The sequence below is a fragment of the Arvicola amphibius genome, chromosome 8 (assembly GCF_903992535.2).
Source record: "Arvicola amphibius chromosome 8, mArvAmp1.2, whole genome shotgun sequence".
NCBI classification, from domain to species: Eukaryota; Metazoa; Chordata; class Mammalia; order Rodentia; family Cricetidae; genus Arvicola; species Arvicola amphibius.
In genome coordinates, this window is record NC_052054.1 from 62,193,807 (window position 1) to 62,216,152 (window position 22,346).

Genomic DNA, 22,346 nt, shown 5'->3' on the forward strand with positions numbered 1-22,346 from the left:
CAGGAAGTAATCGTAAAAAAGATCACATCACCCCTTATCTTTTATTATCAACAAAAAGGCAAGGATGTTAGGTCTCAAACCCAAGAGCAATGGCTAACTGAGGTGTCTGTTTAACATACTAGAGTGGACCTAACCTCCAGTTTCTCCCAATGTTCCTCAATCCCTACTTGCTGTAGGGTTTGGTTGGCATAGCCTACTGCCCTACAATAGACTTCTCCAGTACTGAAGCAGAGTGCCCCTTCTCTATATAATTCTGCCATTTTTGTTATCTGACACCCTTTGTCCACCCTTTACCCTCCTTGGTCTTCTGGCTCTGCTGTCTCTCATTCACCCTCTTCTCACATGGCGTGGCTCAGGGTCATGTTCACTTTGGGCTCTCAGATGTCCCTGCCTCTGCCTATGTTTTCTTTTATCTACAGTAAACCTCATTCATCATACCTGGGAGCATTCATGTCTTGCTTTTTTCTTTCTTTTTTATTCATCAGGAAAGAAAAGGATTCCTGCACTTTTAGGTGGTCCCAAAGGGGAACCATGAACGCGAACAGCGAGGGGAAAGGAAAGAGACCATGAGGGGACCTTCTGGGGAAGCAGTTTAAGTAGACTGGGGGCGTGGTTAAGATTTTGGTGGTCTCGTCTTGACACTCCTCTGGGGAGGGGTCAAGGCTTGGCGGGCACAGGGACGGATCCTCCAAAGATGGAGGACAGAGACTGGGACTTGGGACTTACAATAGGGATCAGACTCAGGCTTCACCCATGCTAACCAAAGCCCCTACCAACTGAGGCACATCCTCAGCAGCTCTTGTCTTATCTAATAATTTTGCAGATCGTATGAGCTCCAAAGTAGCTATTTTCAAAAACCAAGCATTTTTTTTTACCCTTGTGTTTGTGTATATGTGCACCTGAATACAGTGCCTCCAGAGGGCAGAAGGGGTTATTGGATTCCTTGGATCTGGAATTACAGATGGTTGTGAACCTCCATGTGGATGTTGGGAACTAAATACAATACCTCCAGAAGAGCAGCTAGTGCTCTTGACTCCGAGTCCCTAAATCATCTAACGCTCTGTTACATTCATTAAGATTCAGATTAAAGGACATTTACCTTATGTTTCTGTGAGCATGGGACCCCAGAACCCTTCATGTGCTATAAAATTTGGAGATCACATGACTAGGGAAATGATGGGTTCTGAGGTAAAATAGCATAGTCCAATCTATTAATTTATAAATGACATTAGACTGGGTACAATTTCTCATTTAGCATCCTCCAGAAACATCTGAAGGAAGTGCTATAATACCCATTTTTAAAGAAAGAGAAACCAAGAGTCTGCTGTATTCAGTATTATTAAGAAATTCAATTGTTCTTGGAGGTAGAAGAGGGTAGAAAAGATCTTAGGGGTGCACAGGAAAGGGGAGAAGAGTGAGGGTAATGGAATAAATACTACGAGAGCATGAATGGGGACTATTTGAGTGATAAGCATCAAACTAGAATACCTCCAATCTGAATATGCATATGAAGTATGCATATAACATCAGAAAGACTATGACATTCTCTCTGAGCCTCTCTTTTCCTCCTTTGATTCTTGGAACAAGGATTAGATCTCAGAATGCACAAGGACCTTTGTATGTAGTAAGCCAGTTGATGGCCTCCCAAAGCTAGCTCTAAGTTTCAGAATCTGAGGACACTGGTTCCATTCGCAGACATAATGAAGTTACAAACGTTAAGATGAGCTCACCCTGTGTGTAGGGTGGGTCCTAAATTCTGACACTGCTGAGAAAGTGATGGGAAGATAGGCTGAACTGTGACGCATCTATGAGCCAAGCATACTCATTTGTTATAGCTTCCTTGGTAACGGAGACTGGTGAGACAACAGAAAATTACTGCTGCACAGTTGTGGAAGCTGTAAATTCAAGATCAAGGTGTTAGTAGAATTTGTTCTTCCTGACTCTGTGAGAGAGGATCTGTTCCAAGTCCATAACTCAGCTACTGCCGCACTGTTTGTCCTGTGTGTGTGTGTGTGTGTGTGTGTGTCTATGTCTAGATTTCCCTTTACGTAAGAATTCTGGTCATACTTGATTACAGCTCCACCCTGCCCCGGTATGACACAATCTTAACTTAAGTAATTATATCAGCAACGATTCAGTATGCAAATAGGTGACATTCTGAAGCACTATGGATTAGGACTTCCACACAGGAGAGGTGTTGGGAAATGCCTAGGCATTGACATCAGCTAGGGGAAGGGGTGTGGTTTTCCCTACAGAGTTTCTAAAGCAGAACCAACTCTGGTGAAAGCTCAATTTCAGACTTCTGATTTCAGACATATGAGACAAGATGTTTCTAAAATTTTAAACCATTGCTTGGTTTGTGGTTACTAAGATACTAGCTCATTACTTGGTATACATAGGCATGTGAACCAATGTCTGGCTTTTTCCCTGAGACATTCACAGAGACCTTCCTTTTCTAAAGTTATCAGGGGCAAAATGGATCATGGAGATTTTTTCCCCTGAAGACCCAATTCCAAAGATTTCAGAATAAAGGCTTCAGAATGATTCTCCAACTTGTTGATTGCCTAAATCAGCGTTTCTCAACTTATGGGTTGCCACTTCTTTGGGTCAATTTGCAACAGTAAAAATACACATGGAATATCAGATATTTACATTATGATTCATAACAGTAGCAAACTTTCTGTTATGAAGTAGCAATGAATTAATTTTATGGATGGGGATAACCTAAGATGAGAAAGTGTATTAAAGGGTTGCAGCATTAGGAAAATTGAGAACCACTGGCCTAAACAGACATTCTCATATCATAAGTAGATATGAAAATGAGACAAACAGGTCAGATGGGAAGTGTTAGGGCAATGAGGTTCACTCTCAGAATGCAGAAGACGAGTGAGAACAGCAGATGTAAGCTAACATAATGTTGATGGTGGTTATGATTTATGCTAAGATCCTGGTTCCCCTCTCAGTATTTACAAGCTGTATTCAAGAGATCTCTTGCAATAGTTATGATAGGTAGCAAACAGGCTGAAGAAAAAAGCAATTAGACTGAGTTCACATGAGTAGTGAGGAAGCGAGGGTTTAAATAAGGCTCTTACAGGTTTCAAAACACATATGCTATCTATATTGTGGCATGCTGGAAAGTGTTTACCAATTGGCCTTCCAGAGAATATATATATATATATATATATATATATATATATATATTCTGGTCATACTTGATTACAGCTCCACCCTGCCCTGGTATGACACAATCTTAACTTAAGTAATTATATCAGCAATGATCCAGTATGCAAATAGGTGACATTCTGAAGCACCGTGTGTGTGTGTCTAAATATGTGTGCATCCAATGAAACTTGCTAATTTTAAAAGTTTATTTTTTTATCATTTGTGTTTATGTATATATCTATATGTGCATATGGATGTGGGTATGGTGTAGGAGATCCTTCTGTATTTGTGTTGCTTTTATTGGTTAAATAAAGAAACTGCCTTGGCCTTTTGATAGGGCAGCACTTAGGTAGAGGGAGTAGACAGAACTGAATGCTGGGAAGAAGGGCAGAGAGAGAGCTGCCATGGAGCTGCCAGGTCAGATATGCTGAATCTTTCCCAGTAAGCCACGGCCACGTGGTGATACAGATTATTAGAAATGGGTTAAATCAAGATGTGAGAATTAGCCAATAAGAGGCTAGAGATAATGGGCCAGGCAGTGATTTAATTAATACAATTACTGTGTGGTTATTTCGGGTATAAGCTAGTCAGGTGGGATGGAACAAAGGGACCCCTCTCCCTACTACATGGATACCTGTGGAAGTCAGAAATTGGTGTCAGATTTCCCTAGAGTTGGAGGTACAGGTGGCTATGAGTAACCTGATATATGTGCTGGGAATCAAACTCAGGTCCTTTGCAAGAATATCAAGTGTTCTTAATGTCTGAGCAATCTTTCTAGCCCAAACCTACTGATTTTAGAGACAATAGCAGGTTGTGAATGTGGACACAACATATGATTCTCATACTGTAAATTCATACACTTACCACTTCTGGTGGAATTTCTTGAGGTGGGGGAGAGAAAGAACAAGGGAGGGAAGAAGAGAGACGAGAGAGGGAGAGAGGAAGGGGAGAGGAAAAAGAGGGAGGAGAGGAAGGGAGGGAGAGAATTTCTTAGAAAATTTATCAAGTTTCTTTTTCCCCCATATTTTCCCTTTTTATCCCCTCCTTTCCCCACTCTCTTCTTTCTTTTCCCTTTCTTTCTTCTCTCCTTTCTTTGTTCATTTGAAAGTGGTTTTCATGTAGTCCAGGGTGGCCTAGATCTTTCTATGTAGCTGGAGATTATCTTGAACTGATTTTTCTACTTTCATCTCCTGGGTGCTGGAATGAGAGACATATACCACCATGCCTAGATTATTTGGTACTGGGGATGAAATTTGGGGATTTTTGAATGCTAAGTAAACACTCTACCAACTTAGTATTATCTGCAGATTCAACATTAATTTTTCTAATGCTACGACCAACAACCATTTCAGAATATCACACCACAAATATTAAACCACATAATTCAGGGATAGAGAGATGACTCAGCAATTAAGAGCACTGTCTTTTCTTTCAGAAGACCCGGATTTGATTTCTAGCACCCCCATGACTGCTGAAAACCATATGTAAATCCAGTTTTAAGAAATCCAATGCCACCCTCTGACTTTTGTGGGCACCGGGCATGCACATGGCGCACAGATACACATGCAGAAAATACTCAGATACATAAAATAAAATAAATATTTAAAGGTAAAGAGAAAAGAAAATGACTCTCCATTCCTCAGCAGCTATCTACTGCCAATAATGTCTCTGTCGTGGTGTGGCCTCAGGAGCCCATTCCCTACTCCACATTAGCTTTTTTTTTCTGTATTGGAAATTTTAATTGGCATTATCATCTGCAGATCTAGTATATATAAATAGAGCTGCTGTGAATTCATAGTGCAGCAGCCAAGTCATATCCAGAAAACAGCATTTCCCAACAGTCCCCCCAATTTCCAGCTCCAATGTTCTTTCAGCTCCTACTCTTCCACAGTGTTCTCTGAGCCTGGTGGTTTAATAAGCTGCTTTGTGTCTATTTCACTTATCTTCTTGAGCAATATATAAATAATAGGTGCAACATTTTGTATGCATATTATACCTCAAAAGTTTTGTTGAGAATTCAGGACAAAGTAGGGGGTGGGCAGAGAGAAGATACATAAAATTGTTGAAACTGTAACAACAATGTCATTGCAACCCATCATAAAACCTCACTGGAGGTGTGTGTGTGTGGGAACTCCCTGTATATGTGTAAAAAAGAGAAATTTGGGTTCTTCTCATGTCTGATTCCCAGAGATCAACACGCTGCCAGTTCTGTGATATGGAAGGTAGAAAGTGTTCAGCTGGACTCTCTAGGTCCTCCTTGTTTGCCATTTTTCCCTCTGCAAATCCAGCCCTCCCAGAAAAGCCACAGGGAGTCCAGTTCCTGGCCAGTCCATTCCTGGTGGCAATGGCTCCTCCCCTAAGGCTGCTCAAGACCCAAATCCAGTTTGTGGAGGATGTGTCATCATGCCACACCTACAGGGTCTTTAAGCCCATTCCTTTAGAGAGGTCAGGCGATTTTTTTCCCTGTCGCCTTCTCTCATCGTATCTCTGGGGCTGGAGAGTCACCCAGGAGTGCTTTGCTCAAATACACCTGGCAATATAATATAAAATATAATATAATATAATATAATATCATATTATAATATAATATGATATAATTTGGCTTTGATCTACTTACTGCATCAGCAGTGAAACCTATTATCAGGATATGGAAACCTATCAGGAAAGCCACCAACCATCCATGGAAATAGTAGTGTGCTAAAGTAAATTTGTCAGATGTGACATTTCTACCCTAGGTGCACACCGGATGTCTCAAATACCTGGCACAGATATACTTAGTCTCCAGATGTTCCTTCCCTAACAACTGGTGTCTTCCCAACCTCCACTCTGTGCCCCTGGATTTTCAGATGAAGGAGGGGGTAGGAAAGGATGGGAAGTGACTTTAGATTTTCTTTTTTTTTTTTGTTGTTGTTGTTGTTTATTTGTGTGTTGGTACATGTTGTACCACAGTGGACATAATGCCACAGAGGATAACTTGAAGGAATTAGTCTTCTCTTTCCAGGAATTCTTGGGATGGAACTTGGGTTGCCAGGCTTGGTACCCGCTAAAACATCACAACTCCTAGAAATGATTTTTCAGTGGTTTTCCTAATTGCTGTGCCATCTTATCCCACCTTACCTTCTCAGGAGCAAAATAATTGTAAATGCCAGTCTTCATTTCCTACATGCCAGGAAATTATCTCTTCCACCTTCTCTGCTTATTTCTGTTTTCTCCCTTCGCATCCTCTTATCTGCCCTTTCTGTCGCTCTATTCTTAGTAAAGTAAATGAACAAATGAATAAATAAATAAATAAATATAAAAATTGAAGTACAGTGTACACAGAGAATGTACTTAGAACAGAGGATTTTTGTTTGTCCAATTTTTTTTTAATTAGAGATGAATTGTTTAGTTGTTACAAACAGTCTGTGGTTTCCAATGGTAAAATAGAATATCCTGGGAGAATAAAAAGTGCTGTTACTGAATGGAGTCATATCTGTAAAGAAAAACCACTGCTCCAAAAAGTTGAGAATATATTTATTTGCTTATTTACTTATTTATTGATGGGGAACAAGCCTGTTTTTTTATTTAAAAAATTTATTTTTCATTTTACGTACCAACCCCAGTTTTCCTTCTTCTCTCTCCACCCACCTCCCAGGATTTCTTGATAAATGTTCACAGAGTTAACATGCCCGTGTTAACATGCCCATGTTAGAAGGTAGAGTCAAGGAGACACCATGTACTGAAGGAGAAAGACACCACTGGAACTTTACCGGTAGGTCATAGCCTCGTGGTAATACATAGATTAATACAAACGGGTTAATTCAAGATGGAAGAGCTAACTAGAAGTATGCCTGATTCACTGGCCAAAGTAGCTTCTTTATTTATTAATGGTAATAAAACAAGACATATTTACAGCATACAGAGGGGAATCCCACATCACATGCTAACATGTCTGTCTTAACATGCCTGTGTTAACATGCTGTGTAAACAGCTCTGGGTCAGGAAGGAGAAGACCTGTCTCACTTCTCAGTCCCCACTGTAAGTATAAGTATTGTCTTATCTATACTTGATATGTGTTTCCCTGGTGCAAGGCCTGCAGATATTTAGGCAGCTGAGGAAAAAGGATAGGAAATTCCAGCCAGTGTGCACTACATAATGAGTTCAAAGCTATATTGAACAACTTAGTGAGATCCTACCTGAAAATAAAAAATAAAAATAAATAAGGTGCCGGAGCCAGGTATGGTGGTACTTACTTTTAATCCTAACCCTTACCTGGCAAAGTCAGGACAATCTCTGTGAGTTCAAGGACAGCCTGGTCTACATAGTTATCTCCAGGACAGCCAGGACTACATAAAGAGACCCTGTCACCAAAGACCAATTAATTAATTAGTTAGTTATAAAATGAAAATATAAGGAGGGTGGGAAATGTAGCCTAGTAGCAGAAAAATTTCCTATATATCCTAAGTGAGGGGCTGGGGCATGACTCGATGATTGGGCCACTACCTAGAATCTCACAATGAGGGGCTGAGGTGGCTCAATGCTAGAATCCCTGCCTAGAATCCACAGTGAGTGTCTAGGTGTGTGACTGATTATAGAGAGTATGCTATTTTGTTCATCAACCACAGAGGTCAGTTTTTGTTTTCTGTACTGGACCCCCAGCCCCAACACATTGGCAAAAAACAAAAACAAGAAAAGCAACTAAATAACCAGAAAACACGAAGCATAAAACATAAAACATAAAACACAAATAAATAAATAAATAAATAAATAAATAAATAAATAAATAAATAAAATAAGCAACCCCCCCCACCAAAGCCAGAGGCTACAGAGCATGCATCATTTGTCTCTTTTTTTTTGATATTTATTTTCATGTGTGTGTCTATGTCACAATGTGTGTATAGAGGTTAGAGAAGAACTTTTAAGAGTCAGTTCTGTTTTTCAACCTTGTGAGTTCCTGGGATTGAACTCAGGATGGAAGGCTTGGCAGCAAGCACCCTTCCCTACTGAGCCATCTTGTATACCCCTAGCTTCCTTATTTTTTCAACCTTATGTAGGTGGAGCTACCTAGGATATCTATGTTTATTCCTGGTGTCTTTCATAACTTGATGTCTGTGAGGCATATCCACAGTAGCTAACATTGTGATAATTTATTACTCCATCCTGTAAAACATTGAATTTTTGGTTTTGTATCATGCAATCTTATCTGGGAGGGATTGTCAGTAGACTCTTTGTTATAGTTGGTTTCTATAGCTGTGATAAACACCACAACCACCTTCTTATAACTTTTACCATTTCATCATGAAGGGAAATAATTCAGGACCAGAGCTCAAGGCAGGAATCTGGAGGCAGAAACAGAGGCAAAGACCATGGAGGAATGCTGCTTACTAGCCGGCTTGTTTCACATGGCTTACTCAGCTTGTCATCACCTCTTCTTCTTCTTCTTTAAAAATCCACTCATTTTATTTTATGAATATGAGTGTTTTGTGTATGTACATCACATGCGTGTGCTTGCTACCTGAGGAGGCCAGGAAAAGTCAGTGGAATTCCTGGAACTGGAGTTATGGAAGTTCGTGAATCACCATGTGGTTGCTGGAAATATAATTCAGGTCCTCTGCAAGAGCAGTCAGGTTCTCTAGATCACTAAGCTGTCTCTCCAGCTGAACAGCTTTCCTGTTATACAATCCAACACTACTCACCCAGGGGTGGCACTGCACACAGTGGGCTGGGCCCTCCCACATCAATCATCAATTAAGAAAATGCCCTGCAGACCTGCCTACAGGCCAGTCACTCATTTTACAAACCAGAAGACAGAAGTTCAGAGAGATGAAGTCCTGAATCCCAGGAGTATGGACTTCTCTCTCCCGTCAGCTCTTCAAGCCATCCTAATTCTCTATTCTAGGAATATATATGTCAGACACAGACTTTTTCCTCCTGATCTAACTTTGTGGTTTCTCTGGGATGTGGTCATCTGTAAAGTGTGGCTCAATCTTCAGGGATTTCTGAACAGAAATGAGGAAAAAAAGAGGGAAGTAGGTGTGGGGCTACTTGAGTAATAGGAAGTAGGTTTCCGTCTGATTTTCAAATAGCAAGGGATGTGGTTTCACTGTGTCAGTACAACTAGTGGTTAAGACAGAACCACATGGAACTAAGGTTCCGCCCATTCCTCTCAGTCCTAAACTCTTTACATTCTGAGTAAACCATAACCAAGCTCCCTTTCTCACGGTATTCTTCACTTTGGCGGTTGTTTTATTACCCTGAGATGGGGACTAAAGGGAAAATCCTATTTATTTATAGCACTTGTGTAAACAAATGTATGTCCTAAGCAATTCTCCTTTTTGTGTGTGTGTGTGTGTGTGTGTGTGTGTGTGTGTGTGTGTGTATGTATACCTTTGCAGAGCTGTAGTATTTGAATCAATTTTGATACTGTACCCTGGGTTAGGGCAGCCTAGAGATGCTAATTACTGAGTTAACAGCTCAGTAGCCTTGGGCTAGGGATATCAGTCTTTTAGTAACCTGCTTCCTGATAGTCAGGAAACTCTGCATTCCATCCCCAGCACCACACAAAACAGGTGTGGTGATGTGTTTTTAATCCTAACATGCAGGCAGGATGACCTGTTCATGGACTGAGGGAGATGAAAGGCTCAGGAGATTAAGTGCTTGCTATAGAGACATGAGGACCTGATTTCAGATCTCCAGAAAGTCTTTAAAAGGTAAGAACAGTGCACACCCATGATACATGACGCCAGAGCTAGAGATGGCCAAGACAAGCAGAAATCCAGAGTGCACTGGCCGTCTGGTCCAGTAAATTGTTAATCTCTGGATTCACTGAGAAAATCATTCTCAAAATAAGGCAAAGAGTGAAAGAGGAACATATCGGATATTGACGTCTGGCATCCAGATGCATGTTCAGACTCAGACACAGACACGCACAGACACAGACATGCAAGCTTGCACTCACGCAAGCACACAGAAGTTAAAGGTCATCTTTTACATGGAATGTATGAGACCCTGTTCTCCCCTTCCCCCCAAATGGGCTTTCGCAGAGTTACTTACACATCTGTCTGACTTGGTTGCAAATCAAGGATTTGCTCAGAAGTTTTTTTTCTTGGAAAATTTTATTTTTTCCATTTCTTTGTTAGTTCTTTGAGAATTTCATGCAATATACTTTGCATATTTATTTTATCATCTAGCTCTTCCCAGAACTTCTCTCACTTCCTTTCCCTTCCCTTCCCTCCCCCTTCCTACTTGGCTTTGCATCCTCTTATTTCCTTTTTTTTTTAAAAAATTTATTTAAATTTATTTTATGTGCATTGGTGTGGGGGTATCATATTCTCTGGAAATGGAGTTACACACAGTTGTGAGTTGGCATATGGGTGCTGGAAACTGAATGAAGGTCCTCTGGAAGAACAGCCAGTACTCTTAACTGCTCAGCTCCAGGCCCCTTTTATTTCTTTTTTTAAAAAGCCCATCCAACCCCTGCCTAGCAATCTTGTCTACTTCCAATATCCAGGAGGATAACTATATGTTTTTCTTTGGGTTTACCTTCTTATTTAAGTTTTCTAGGATCATGAATTATAGGCTCAATGTCCTTTATTTATGGCTAGAATCCACTTATGAGTGAGTACATGCCATATTCATCTTTTTGGGTCTGGGTTATCTCACTCAGTAAAGTGTTTTCTATTTCTATCCATTTGCATGCAAAATTCAAGATGTCGTTTTTTACTGCTGAGTAAAACTCTGAAGTGTATATATGCCACACCTTCTTTATCCATTCTTCTATGAGGGGCACCTAGGTTGTTTCCAGGTCCTGCCACAGGAGTGGTGGTTGGGTGGGGGTTAGGGGAGATGGAGAGAGAGAAGAGAGAAGGGGAGGATGGGGAGAGCTTGGGGAATGGGATGGTTGGGATGGAGGAGGGGTGGATTTGGGAGCAGGGAAGTAGATATCTTAATTAAGGGAGCCATTTAGGGTTGGCAAGAGACTTCACTCTAGAGGGGTCCCCAGGTGTCCAAGGAGATATCCCCAGCTTGTTCCTTGGGCAGCAGAGGAGACGGTGCCTGAACTGGCCTTGTCTTATAGCCACACTGATGATTATCTTGCATATTACCATAGAACCTTCATCTGGTGATGGATGGAGATAGAGACAGAGACCCACATTGGAGCACTGGACTGAGCTCCCAAGGTCCTAATGAGGAGCAGAAGGAGGGAGAACATGAGCAAGGAATTCAGGATCGCGAGGGGTGCGTCCTCCCACTGAGACGGTGGGACTGATCTAATGGGAGCTCACCAAGGCAAGCTGGACTGGGACTGATAAGTATGTGATCAAACTGGACTCTCTGAATGTGGCTGACAATGAGGGCTGACTGAGAAGCCAAGGACAATGGCACTGGGTTTTGATTCTACTGCATGTACTGGCTTTGTGGGAACTTATTCTGTTTGGATGCTCACCTTCCTAGACCTGGATGGAGGGGGAGGACCTTGGACTTCCCACAGGGCAGGGAACCCTGACTGCTCTTTGGACCAGAGAGGGAGGGGGAGGGGGATGGGGGGAGCGGAGGAAAATGGGAGGAGGGGAGGAAAATGGGAGGAGGGGAGGAGGTGGAAATTTTAATAAAAAAAGTTTTTTTTAAAGGACAGAATAAAATGAAATAAATACTAAAAAAGCCCTTCCAATAAATATAATAAATCACATATTCTGTGATATGTGGCCTTCCAGTGGAGCATGGTTGATCTTCCAGAGACTATACCCTTAAAATCTTCCAGTTGTCAATAGCTCCTCAGTTAGGTGTGGTACTTCATGCTCACCTCTCCTTTCCATACTGAGATTTGATTTGGCTTTAGCTTGCACGGGCATCGTTCACACTGTCATGAACCTTGTAGCTTTGTATGTGCAACTGCCCTGTCATGTCCAGAAAACACTGTTTCCCTTGTATACAGCTGACACCTCTGACTCTTACAATCTTTTTGTGCCCTAACACAATCTCTGTTTCACAATGATCTCTGAACCTGGAGAGGGTTGCGTGTGATATACGTTTTCCATTTGGGATTGAGCATTCATTAGTCTCTTGTTCTCTAAATCTTAACCAACTGCGGATCTCTGTAGTCCTTATTATCTCCAGGAAAATGAACCTTCCCTGATGAGAGCTGAGAGATGCACTACTCTATGTGTAGAATGACACTACTAGTTGGTTAACACTGTCTAGTTAGAATAGCAGTCGAAGATTCTCCTCTAGGGCCTATAATCTCTCTAGTCAGAGGCTCATGGCTCTGATCATGGTGGCAGATAAGGGTTTTGATTTTTGTAGTGGACTTTAAATCCAATAAAAATGTTGCTGGTTAATCTCATGATGTTTATGCCAGTATTGTACCAATGGATATGACTTGTCAGGATGGTTGTTATTGGAGCTCTCAGTGCTCACCAATGGATAAGCCTGCTGATTCCTTTCCAGTGGCATGATTAACACCTCCTAGCACAGATCTAATAAAAACAGCCTGTCCCTGGCTTCAAAGCAAACCCAATGATCACTGAAACTGAACTGCAATCTAGACACAATACTATACTCCCACAATAATCACTGCAGTAGAAAGCATCTTCAACAAATGGTGCTGGCTAACCTTGATAGCCACATGTAGAAGAAAAAAGCTGATTCCTTATTCTCACTCTGCACAAAACTCAGCTCCAAATGGATTAAGGACTGCAACATGAGACGTGAATATGATATAGGAAAAAGCAATGAATACACTTGAACTCATTGACATAGGAGAGACTTTTAAAATAGGACCTTAAAGTACAGGTATTGAGATCACCAATAAATAAATTGGACCCAATGTCACTAAAAAACTTTTATACAACAAGGAATATTAGCACTCAAGTACAGAGGCAGTCTACAGAATGGAAAAAATCATTATCAACTGGACATCTGACAGCAGATTAGTATCTAAAGCATACAAAGAGCTAAAAATCAAATAAATAAAATAAAAATAAAAAGCTAAACATCAAGAAAGCAAACAACCCAATTTAAAGACAGATTTCTCAAAGGAGGAATTACTAATGGTTACAAAACATTGAAATGAATGTTGAAAATCCTTATCTAGCAGGAAACTATTTTTAGGTTTCATCTTACTCAAGTCAGAGTGGTCAAGATCAAAATAATTCAAATAACAACAAACCCAGGTGTGTGGTGGGGGGCATGCTGGTGGGATGGTGGTGTGTGATGGGTGGCAATTATTCACTGTTGCTGACAATAAAACCTGGAGTACCATTCTGGGTTCATTCACCTTGGAGCAGGTACCTCAGATACCAGACACTGTACAAAGTGGACTAATTTGGTTGTAGCTATACTGAAAGCCATGAGGGAAAACATTGGTCTTATGAGGGCAAGTGACATGATATTTCAATTATTTAAAATATATCAACACAAGGGGTCAGGAAATTGTGCAGTTCAAGGGTTAGGAGTTTTTCCCATTCTTCCTTCATTTTCTAAAGTAAACATACACACATTAGCCACAAATGGACACTTAGGAGAATTTGTGGGTTTACATCCTGTAAGGGGACAAGAGGTGGATAGTATTAGTAACAACACTATAGCACTAGCTGTCATTTATAAGTATCTCAGACTAATAAGAAAATGTATGTTCCTTTTGCCTTTTCTCTTTATTGACTATCTTGGGTTGAGGTAATAAAAGTCCAAAAATTCATCTCAAGTTTTTTTCTAATGAGTGTATAGGTCAACAAAGAATGTCTATACAAAGCACCGGGGAACTGAAAGCAGATAAAGCTTAATGGTGGAGCTCTCTCTTCACACTGCTTGTACATTGTCTTTAGAAGGTAGAGAGGAGTTGTTGCCCAAGTTGGTGCCTGTGTCACTGGTCTGGGCTGAGTCCTCGCTTAGAGCCCTTTCTAGACTAGCTGGCAGGGAGTGGATTAGTTTCTCTCTGAAGTCCTGGCCCATGAAGACATAGAGTATTGGGTTGAGGCAGCTGTTAAAGAAAGCCAAGGCGCTTGTGGCATTCACTGCAACTTTGAGGTTTAGACTCATACCATTCTGGCGTTCACGGACTCTGATTGTGCCTATTAGGGCCACTATCTGATATGGGCACCAGCAGAGGAAAAAGGCAGCCACAACAAAAGAAAGGACCCGCAGGGGACGGCTGGATTTGATCAGGCCTTGCCTGTGCATTTTAGTGGCTATGAGCCCATAGCAAATGGCTACAATGGACATGGGTGTGCTGAACCCAATGATGAACCTGATGATCCCTCTGACAGTAAGCATGGTGACTTCCACCTTCTTCTTCTCTACAGGGTCTTTGGTCCAGGGGGAGAAATCAATAGTACAGATTGTTTTCCCTGACCCAAGTATATTAGGAACTGTGGTCACACGAATGATAACTGGCAAGGTAAGGAGAAAAGCACAAATCCAGGGTACAATGATTACTTTCTTGGCCAGGCTCACGGTTCTGTGGTTCTGAGCCCAGACAGGATGCAGGACACAAATACAGCGGTCTAGTGCTATGAGGGCGATCAGGAAGACACTTCCAAACAGGTTTATGTCGACTATGGTAAATATGAACTTGCACATAAACCAACCAAATGTCCAGTGCCCTCCCATGGCCTTGGAGGCAATGAAAAATGGCAAAGTGGAGGTGAAACAGAAGTCCGCAATGGCCAAGTTCAAGTAAGAGATGGTGGTGACTGTGCGTTTTATGCGGAAGCCGGCCACCCAGATCACGAGCCCGTTGCCCAGCACGCCAAGGACAAAGGTGACTGCAAACATCAAATATGAGAAGACATTCAGAGCAATATGACCAGCAGATACTGACTGGGTCCTTGCAGACACATTCATGGGGTTCCCTGCAGACATATTCATGAGAAGAGAGATGTTGGAGTCCATCTTGTTCACACCTAGAATATTAAGAAACAGGGATATTTGTTTGTTTGCTTATTTATTTATTTAACTTTTTCTTTTCTCCTTGAGACAGAGTCTCAGTACACATCCTTTTCTAGCCTAGAACTCTATAGACACAAGTGGCTGCAGTCTCACAGAAATCTGCCTGCCTATTTCTACCTGCTGGGATGAAGGGCATTTACCACCATGCCTGGCTTTAGTTTTCTTTTCATTTACTATGAGTGAATGTATTCTTCATATGCATTAGTGCATATGTGCACACCTATGTGGTACCCTGAGGTTGATGGCAGGCATCTTCCTCTACCACTCTTCCTCCTTATTCATCGAGACTGGGTTTCTCAGTTTAACCCAGCACTCACAGAAATGGCTATCCTTGGTAGGCAGATTACTCTGAGGATTGGCTCTCTCCACCTTCTGAGACTGGAATTATAGGTAAACCACTATGCCCAGATGATATTTACATGTTTTTTTTGATCCAAACTCTGGCCTTTACATGTGTATGTAAGCACTTTAACTACTGAGCTATCTCTTCAGTACCTTTTTGAAAATGCCAAGAAAGACAGTTTTCCTTGCCTTTATTGTACTGAATCTATTTTCCCTCTAAGCCCCTCACAGCCAAGCTAGAGCAAGCTTCCACGCCTGACATGCTTACCCATGTTGTTAACCTCTCTTTTTTGTTTGTTTGTTTTTGCTTTTCAAGAAAGGATTTCTTTGTGAAGCCTTGGCTGTCTTGGAACTAGCTCTGTAAACCAGGATGGCCTCCAACTCACAAAGATCTACCACTGCCTGGCTGTTGTTAACCTCTTACCAGATAGGGGAAGGTAGTGCCTATGTTTCCACAATTACTAATATGCCTTCTGCTCCAAGGCAACTCCTTGGCTGATGTAGATCCTTAACATACAAGGGGCGGGGGGACACCCTCATAACTGGATGAAGAACATGTAGATAAAATTTGTGTTCAACACTTCAGTACAAGATCAAGCCAACAGGATGGATCAATATTCCAACAGGTAGCCCTTACTGGACTGTTAAAAGCAGAAAAAGAGGACTTGGTGTCAGAGGGGTGTGTGCTGGGTGGTGTTATAAGGGCTAGAGTGTGAAGGTGATTGTGTATGCAGCTGTTGAAGAATAAATAAAAGATAGGGTTAAAAAACTTGTATTCAAGCACGAGTTGTGCACACATTTTATAGCTGTGTTTCTCATTATCGCTAGAATAGAAAGACAACCTGCCCTAGTTTGCCTTCCAACAACAATTTATGAAGAAAAGGGTTTATTTCAGTAAATATTTTATACTCCATAATGAAGAAAATTCAAGGCAGGAAGCTGGAGGCAGTAGCTAAAACAGAGGCCATGGAGGAGTACTGTCTTTTGGCTTGATCTTGTGGATTGTTCAGCATGCTTTCTTGTATAAAAGAGGACCATCCGCTTCAAGGGTAGCACCACACACAGTAAGCTGAGTCCTCCTACATCAATTTTTTTTTGAGACAGGGTTTCTCTGTATAGCTTTAGTGCCTGTCCTGGAACTAGCTCTTGTAGACCAGGCTGGCCTCGAAATCGCAGAGATCCAACTGCCTCTGCCTCCCATGTGCTGAGATTAAAAGCATGTGCTACCACTGCCTGGCTACATCAAATTCTTAAAAGATTTATTTATTATGTATTGAGTGTTTTGCCTGCATGTATGCCTGCATGCCAGAAGAGGGCACCAGATCTCATTATAGATGGTTGCGTGGATGCTGGGAATTGAATTCAAGACCTCTGGAATAACAACCAGTACTCTTAACTTCTGAGCCATCTCTCCAGCCTTCCTATATCAATTCAAGAAAATGACTCACAACTGGTCTACAGGCCAATCTGATTGAGGCAATTGCTCAGTGGGAAGAGGATTACTAAGTTTGAGGCCTGTATTCCATACAATATACAATGAGACTCTCTCAAAAAGCAAACCAAAATAATGAAGAACTAGCACATGGTATGACAGATATGCTTTAAAGTTATAGCACAAAAGAATCCAGACATGAAATGTCATATGATACATTATTCAGATTATAACAAATATCCAGAATAGGTAAGTATACAAGAAGCAACACGTTAGTGGATACAGAGGCCTGATGGAGGGTGTGAGAAGAATTATTGCTCAAAGGGTATGGAATTTGTTTTTCTTTGAGTGACGCAATCATTCTAGAATTAGATAGGGGAATGGTTGCAAAACATTTTAAATGCACTTAATGACATTTAATTTTCAAGTGGTAAAATTTAAACTGGGTGTGGTGGGGATGTACACTTGTCACCTCAGCTCTTGGGAGACCAGGGCAGAAAGATCTTGACTCTGTGGCTAGTAAGGGCTACATAATGAGCTTAAGACCAGACTGAAAGGCATGGCAAGACCTTGTCTCAGGAAACAAACAACAAGGGACTGAAGAAATTGCTTGGTCAGAAAAGGGCTTGCCACAAAAGTGTGAGAATGTCGGTGTGGATGCCCAGCCTACATGTAAAACTAGTAAGGTGGCATTTGCCCGTCTAAAATTCTCAATGGTGGAGAAGCACAGACAGGAGCTTCCTTAGGGCAACCAGTCAAACTGGGTGTGTGACCCCCAGGTCCAATGAGACACCTTGTCTCAAAAATTGAGGCTTGTGGCTTTTTCATGCAAGCAGCAACAGCAGCAGCAGCAACAACAACAGCAAAATCAGGTGGACTTTTGTTACATGCATTTTACCAAAACAAAGAAAATATGGTGTGTGGACATCAGGGAACTGGCAGAAGACAGCTTCAGTGGCCCAGAAAAACCAGTCACGAACCCATCTCTCTGTAAAAGCACTTCATTATACACCTACCTTCTTCCTAGGGCTTCAGTAGAGACCCCTCTCTTCTGCTTAGAGGAGACATTTACATGAGTATTGGCTTCTGATGACATCTCTAAAATTGTCTCTTTTATAGTATTTCTTTTATATTTAAAATTATAATATAATTTCATTATTTTCCCCCTTCCAAACCATCTGTCCCATATGCTCTCCCACCATTCCCTGCTCTTTTTCAATTGCATGGCCTTATTTTTTCATTAATTGTTGTTACACCATGCCCACACACCCACACACAAACACACATAGTGTTAAATAGAACATGCTCAATCTGTATGTCGTTACTTGCATATATGTTTCCAAGGGAAATCATTTGGTATTGGATAGCCAATTAAAATTAGCCTTTAAAAATCAATTTAAAAATTATTTTCTTATTAGATATATGTGAATATCAGTGTGAATATGTGCATGAGTGCAGATGCCTGAAAAGGCCAGAAATGATGGGCCCCAGTTGCTACCTGCCTGACTTAGTGCTCAGAACTGGACTCAGGTCATCTCCAACAGCAGCAAGCACTCTTAACAACTGAGTTGTCTCTCCAGCCACTTCTCTAAGGTTACCCTTGGAGGAAGGAAATGATGTTCTCTCTGTATATGAGATCTCAAGATGCTTGAGGGTAGGAAAGGTCAAGAGAGAAATTAGAGTTCCAATATGTGGTAGGTGTGAAATTTTACTGGATTAAGTATGCAAAGAATTGCTCATGTCAAAAATGACTCCCTAATATTAGCTGTAGACTTCCTTAAATGGGGGCAGGGGTAAAATAAGTTAATAGCCTTGGACGTGAGTCAGTGATTGACAAGTAGAATTTACTGAATAATGAAAGGTGTGTGTGTATGTGTGTGTGTGTGCGCACGTGTGTGCATGTGATCATGCATGCAGAGGTCAGAGGTCAATGTCTGATGTCTTCCTTGATTACTCTTTACCTTATGTTTTTGAGAACAAGTCTCTCACTAAACTTAGAGCTACACTGATTGGTCAATGTGTTCCAGGTATCTGACCCTCTCCTCTCCTGTCTTTTATTACTGAAGTTGAAGGTCAGCACTCCTGCACTTGGCCTGGTGGGTGCTGGTGGTCTGAAGATAGGTCCTCATTGACTTCACTGAGTGAGCAATCTCTTCAGTCAGAAGTTCTACTCTTTTTATCATTTACATTTGTGAAAACGGAACAGACCTGAAACATAAAATTAGCTTCTTATAGTCACTCAGTCTCTCGATCTGAAATTTCAGCAAATGCCCTTTTCTGACCCTGCTCTGGCACACTACCTTTTTTGGAACAGGGGCTGACTACCGTAGTATCAACTCCAATTTGAGAAGGGAAAGAACAACAGTGACCCTCAGGTTTGAAAGTCTATGGAGGAAGGAACTTATGATGCCTCATTAATAATGTTTACAGTTCTTGACTACATGCTGAGGTGATAATTTGATTTGATAAGTTTATGTAGTTGGTGGACAAATAGTGGATTAAAATTAATCCCTTCCCATCTCCTCTTTTTTCCTCCTTCCTCCATTTCTCCCTCTTCCTTCCCCTCCTCCTGTTTCACCTAAGTTCTTTTGTATCCCTAATTGACCTGGAACTTTCTGTACATAACAGACTGGCCTTGAATTTGTAATGGTCCTATGTTTCTGCTTCCAAAGTGGTAGGATTACAGATGTGTGCTATCAAGCCCAGAGAGCTCGCATTTTCCTTCTACTCTCCTCATCCTCCTTTTCTTCATCTGTTTTGGTTTTGTATTTTGAGAACGGTCTCATGAATTCCAAATGTATAGACTTATACTTCTGGTCCTCATTCTTCTACCTCCCAAATTGTGGGATTGTGGGTATGCACAATCTTCAGTTTTCGTGATGCTGGGTTTTGAACGCAGGGCTTATATGCTAGACACACTATCTTCCTGCTGAGCTACAACCCCAGCCCTGCAATTCTCTTTATTTCTTTAAAGCACCCACAGGAGGTCCTGATGAGGAGCAGAAAGAGAGAGAACATGAGAAAGAAAGTCAGGACCGTGAGGGAACCTCCACCTGGCGATAGATGAAGAAAATGATTGAGCCCCACATTGGAGCACTGAACTGAGCTCCCAAGGTCCTGATGAGGAGCAGAAGGAGAGAGAACATGAGAAAGAAAGTCAGGACCGTGAGGCGTGCGTTCACCCATGGAAACGGTGGGACAGAACTAATGGGAGATCACCAACTCCAGTTGGAATGGGACTGATGGAACATGCGACCAAACCGGACTCTCTGAATGTGGCCGACAGTGGGGGCTGACTGAGAAGCAAAGGACAATGGCGCTGGGCTCTGATTCTTCTGCATGGACGGGCTCTGTGGGAGCCTTCTCAGCTTGGTCGATCACCTTCCTGGACCTGGGGGGAGTTGGAAGGACCTTGGTCTTTACATAGAGTAGGGAACCCTGATGGCTACTTGGCCTGGAGAGGGAGGGAGGGCGGATATGGGTGGAGGGGAGGGGAGGGAAGGGGTAGGAGGAGGGGAGGAGATGGAAATTTTAAATATAAAAAAAAATAAACCATGGAAAAAAAAAGCACCCACCGGAGAGCCTACAGTCATACTTATAGCTCACATTATTATTGAATCTCAATGCTTGACTCTTTGAGAAACAATTTGGAAGTCTCTCCTCTTTCCCCACTTTCCACCAACTACCAACCATCAAATTGGGCTGAGTGCTGTTTGTTCTCAAGAATCTCTGAGTCAACAATAAAGAGGATTACAAAATGAACAAGGAAGATTTTGCAGTGACGGGTCAGAACACGCCAGAGCAGAAGAACAAGGTGGAGAAATGGCCCCACCATTGGTTGGTGAGAGAAGAACATGGTTTGGAATGAGTAGAAATGTTGTTAGCCAATGTTTAGGGAAGCCTTTAAATCTACCAATCACTGTACCATCTTCTTCAGAACCTGATAAAGCCAAACTTGACTGAATAGGAAAACAACTAAAATTAGTAGTTCCGGAGGAGGCAGAGGCAAATTCTCCAACAGAAGCCATGAAGCATGTTGGTCCTGTCTTCTTGCAGGCTCATCACTGCTCTCATATATGCCCTTTTTGTGAACTTTCTATGACTTATAAGAACAATTTTGTTCTTTCTGCCTTGTGTTTAAAGCTTTGAGCCTTTTCTCCACTGACCCAAACACAGACCATGCTTCTATTCATCCTCCAGCAAAGTCACTGTCCTCCACACTCCTGAAGGACCTTCTGTGGCCCCACATCTATGACCAGAAGACCAGTTTTCTAGCTTCAGACCTTCCCTCTGTTCATTCCTCAAATCCTCCACAACTTACTTTTCTCTAGGAGTGCTATCCCTCACCAGTGCACATTCAACACCTTTTCTTGATTCCTCCCAATGAATGAGCACATCAATATGCTCTAGAACACAGCATCTTTAATACAAGTTATCATTCACTTTTATATCACCTTTTGTATCTCAACCATGCCTTTGACTTTCTTTTGAAACAAAACATGTGAAAGAGTGATATATATTCCTGCATTTACCTCTTTATCTTATATTTCACTACAATTGAAATCATTTTTTCTTTTCTTTTTCTTTATCTTTTTAGACAGGCCCTTATGTAGTCTAGGCTAACCTTGAACTTACTATAAAAGCCAAAGATAACCTTATATTTCTGCTTCTCTTGCATCTACAACTCCAATATTTATATGGCATGAGTGTGCCACTGTGTCTGATTTTTGTGGTAGTAGAGAGAAAAACCTCAGTGCTTGTTAGGCAAGCACTCTGTCTACGAAACTGCATCCCCAGCCCTCTATTACACAGACCAAACTCTACTCTGCCACCAATCAGCTGAAAACAACCTCCCAAGTTGTGCAGACCCTCAGGCAAAGTTTTCTCACCTGTACTTTCCAACAGCTGTGGGCTTTCTTCCAGACAGCTCTAAGTCTGACCTGCTAGAGAGAGTGACTTGTCTCCGATGGCCCAACAGAAAATATACAAAGGAACGGGGGAGGGTAACAGAGCAGAAATGAATTGGGAAACAGAAAACAGGAAGCCAGGGCTTCCTGTGATTTGCATTGACCATAAGATAATACCCAAATTACATTTTTTCTCAAAAGCTTTTGGTGACTGGACTGGATCCTTCTTAGACGCTCAGGAGCCAGAAAACCTTTCTCTACTTCCTCATTGTGGGATATAGATGGTCCAACCTTCCTTATATCAAAGGTGAAGGGATCTGGGTGTTCAGAAACCTCCTCAGCAATGGGAAAGAGGAGGAGGCTACGGGAAAGAGTCAAAGACAGAGATAGAGGGAGAGAAATAGAAATGAGAGACCCAGAGAAAAGAAGATTAAAGTGAATAATTCAGACAGTCAGAGATACCCACACATTCTACACTTAACCACAGTTGCCAAGATCAGTCCCATAAGAGCCTACACTTCTACCAAGTCACCTTGATCATTCATAATAGACACCCTTTAGAAAGTTTCCAAGGTAGA

General features: G+C 41.6%; 1 protein-coding gene across 1 annotated transcript; it reads right to left on the reverse strand.

The window, feature by feature from the left end:
- Positions 1–13,199: 13,199 nt before the first annotated feature.
- Fpr1 (formyl peptide receptor 1) lies at positions 13,200–21,810 on the reverse strand. Its single transcript, XM_038339554.1, has 2 exons — positions 21,751–21,810; positions 13,200–15,041 (listed from the first exon to the last, which is right to left on the reverse strand). Exon 2 carries the CDS (start codon positions 15,028–15,030, stop codon positions 13,939–13,941), a length of 1,092 nt encoding a protein of 363 aa, XP_038195482.1. The 5' UTR covers positions 15,031–15,041; positions 21,751–21,810; the 3' UTR covers positions 13,200–13,938.
- Between the last annotated feature and the right edge of the window lie 536 nt (positions 21,811–22,346).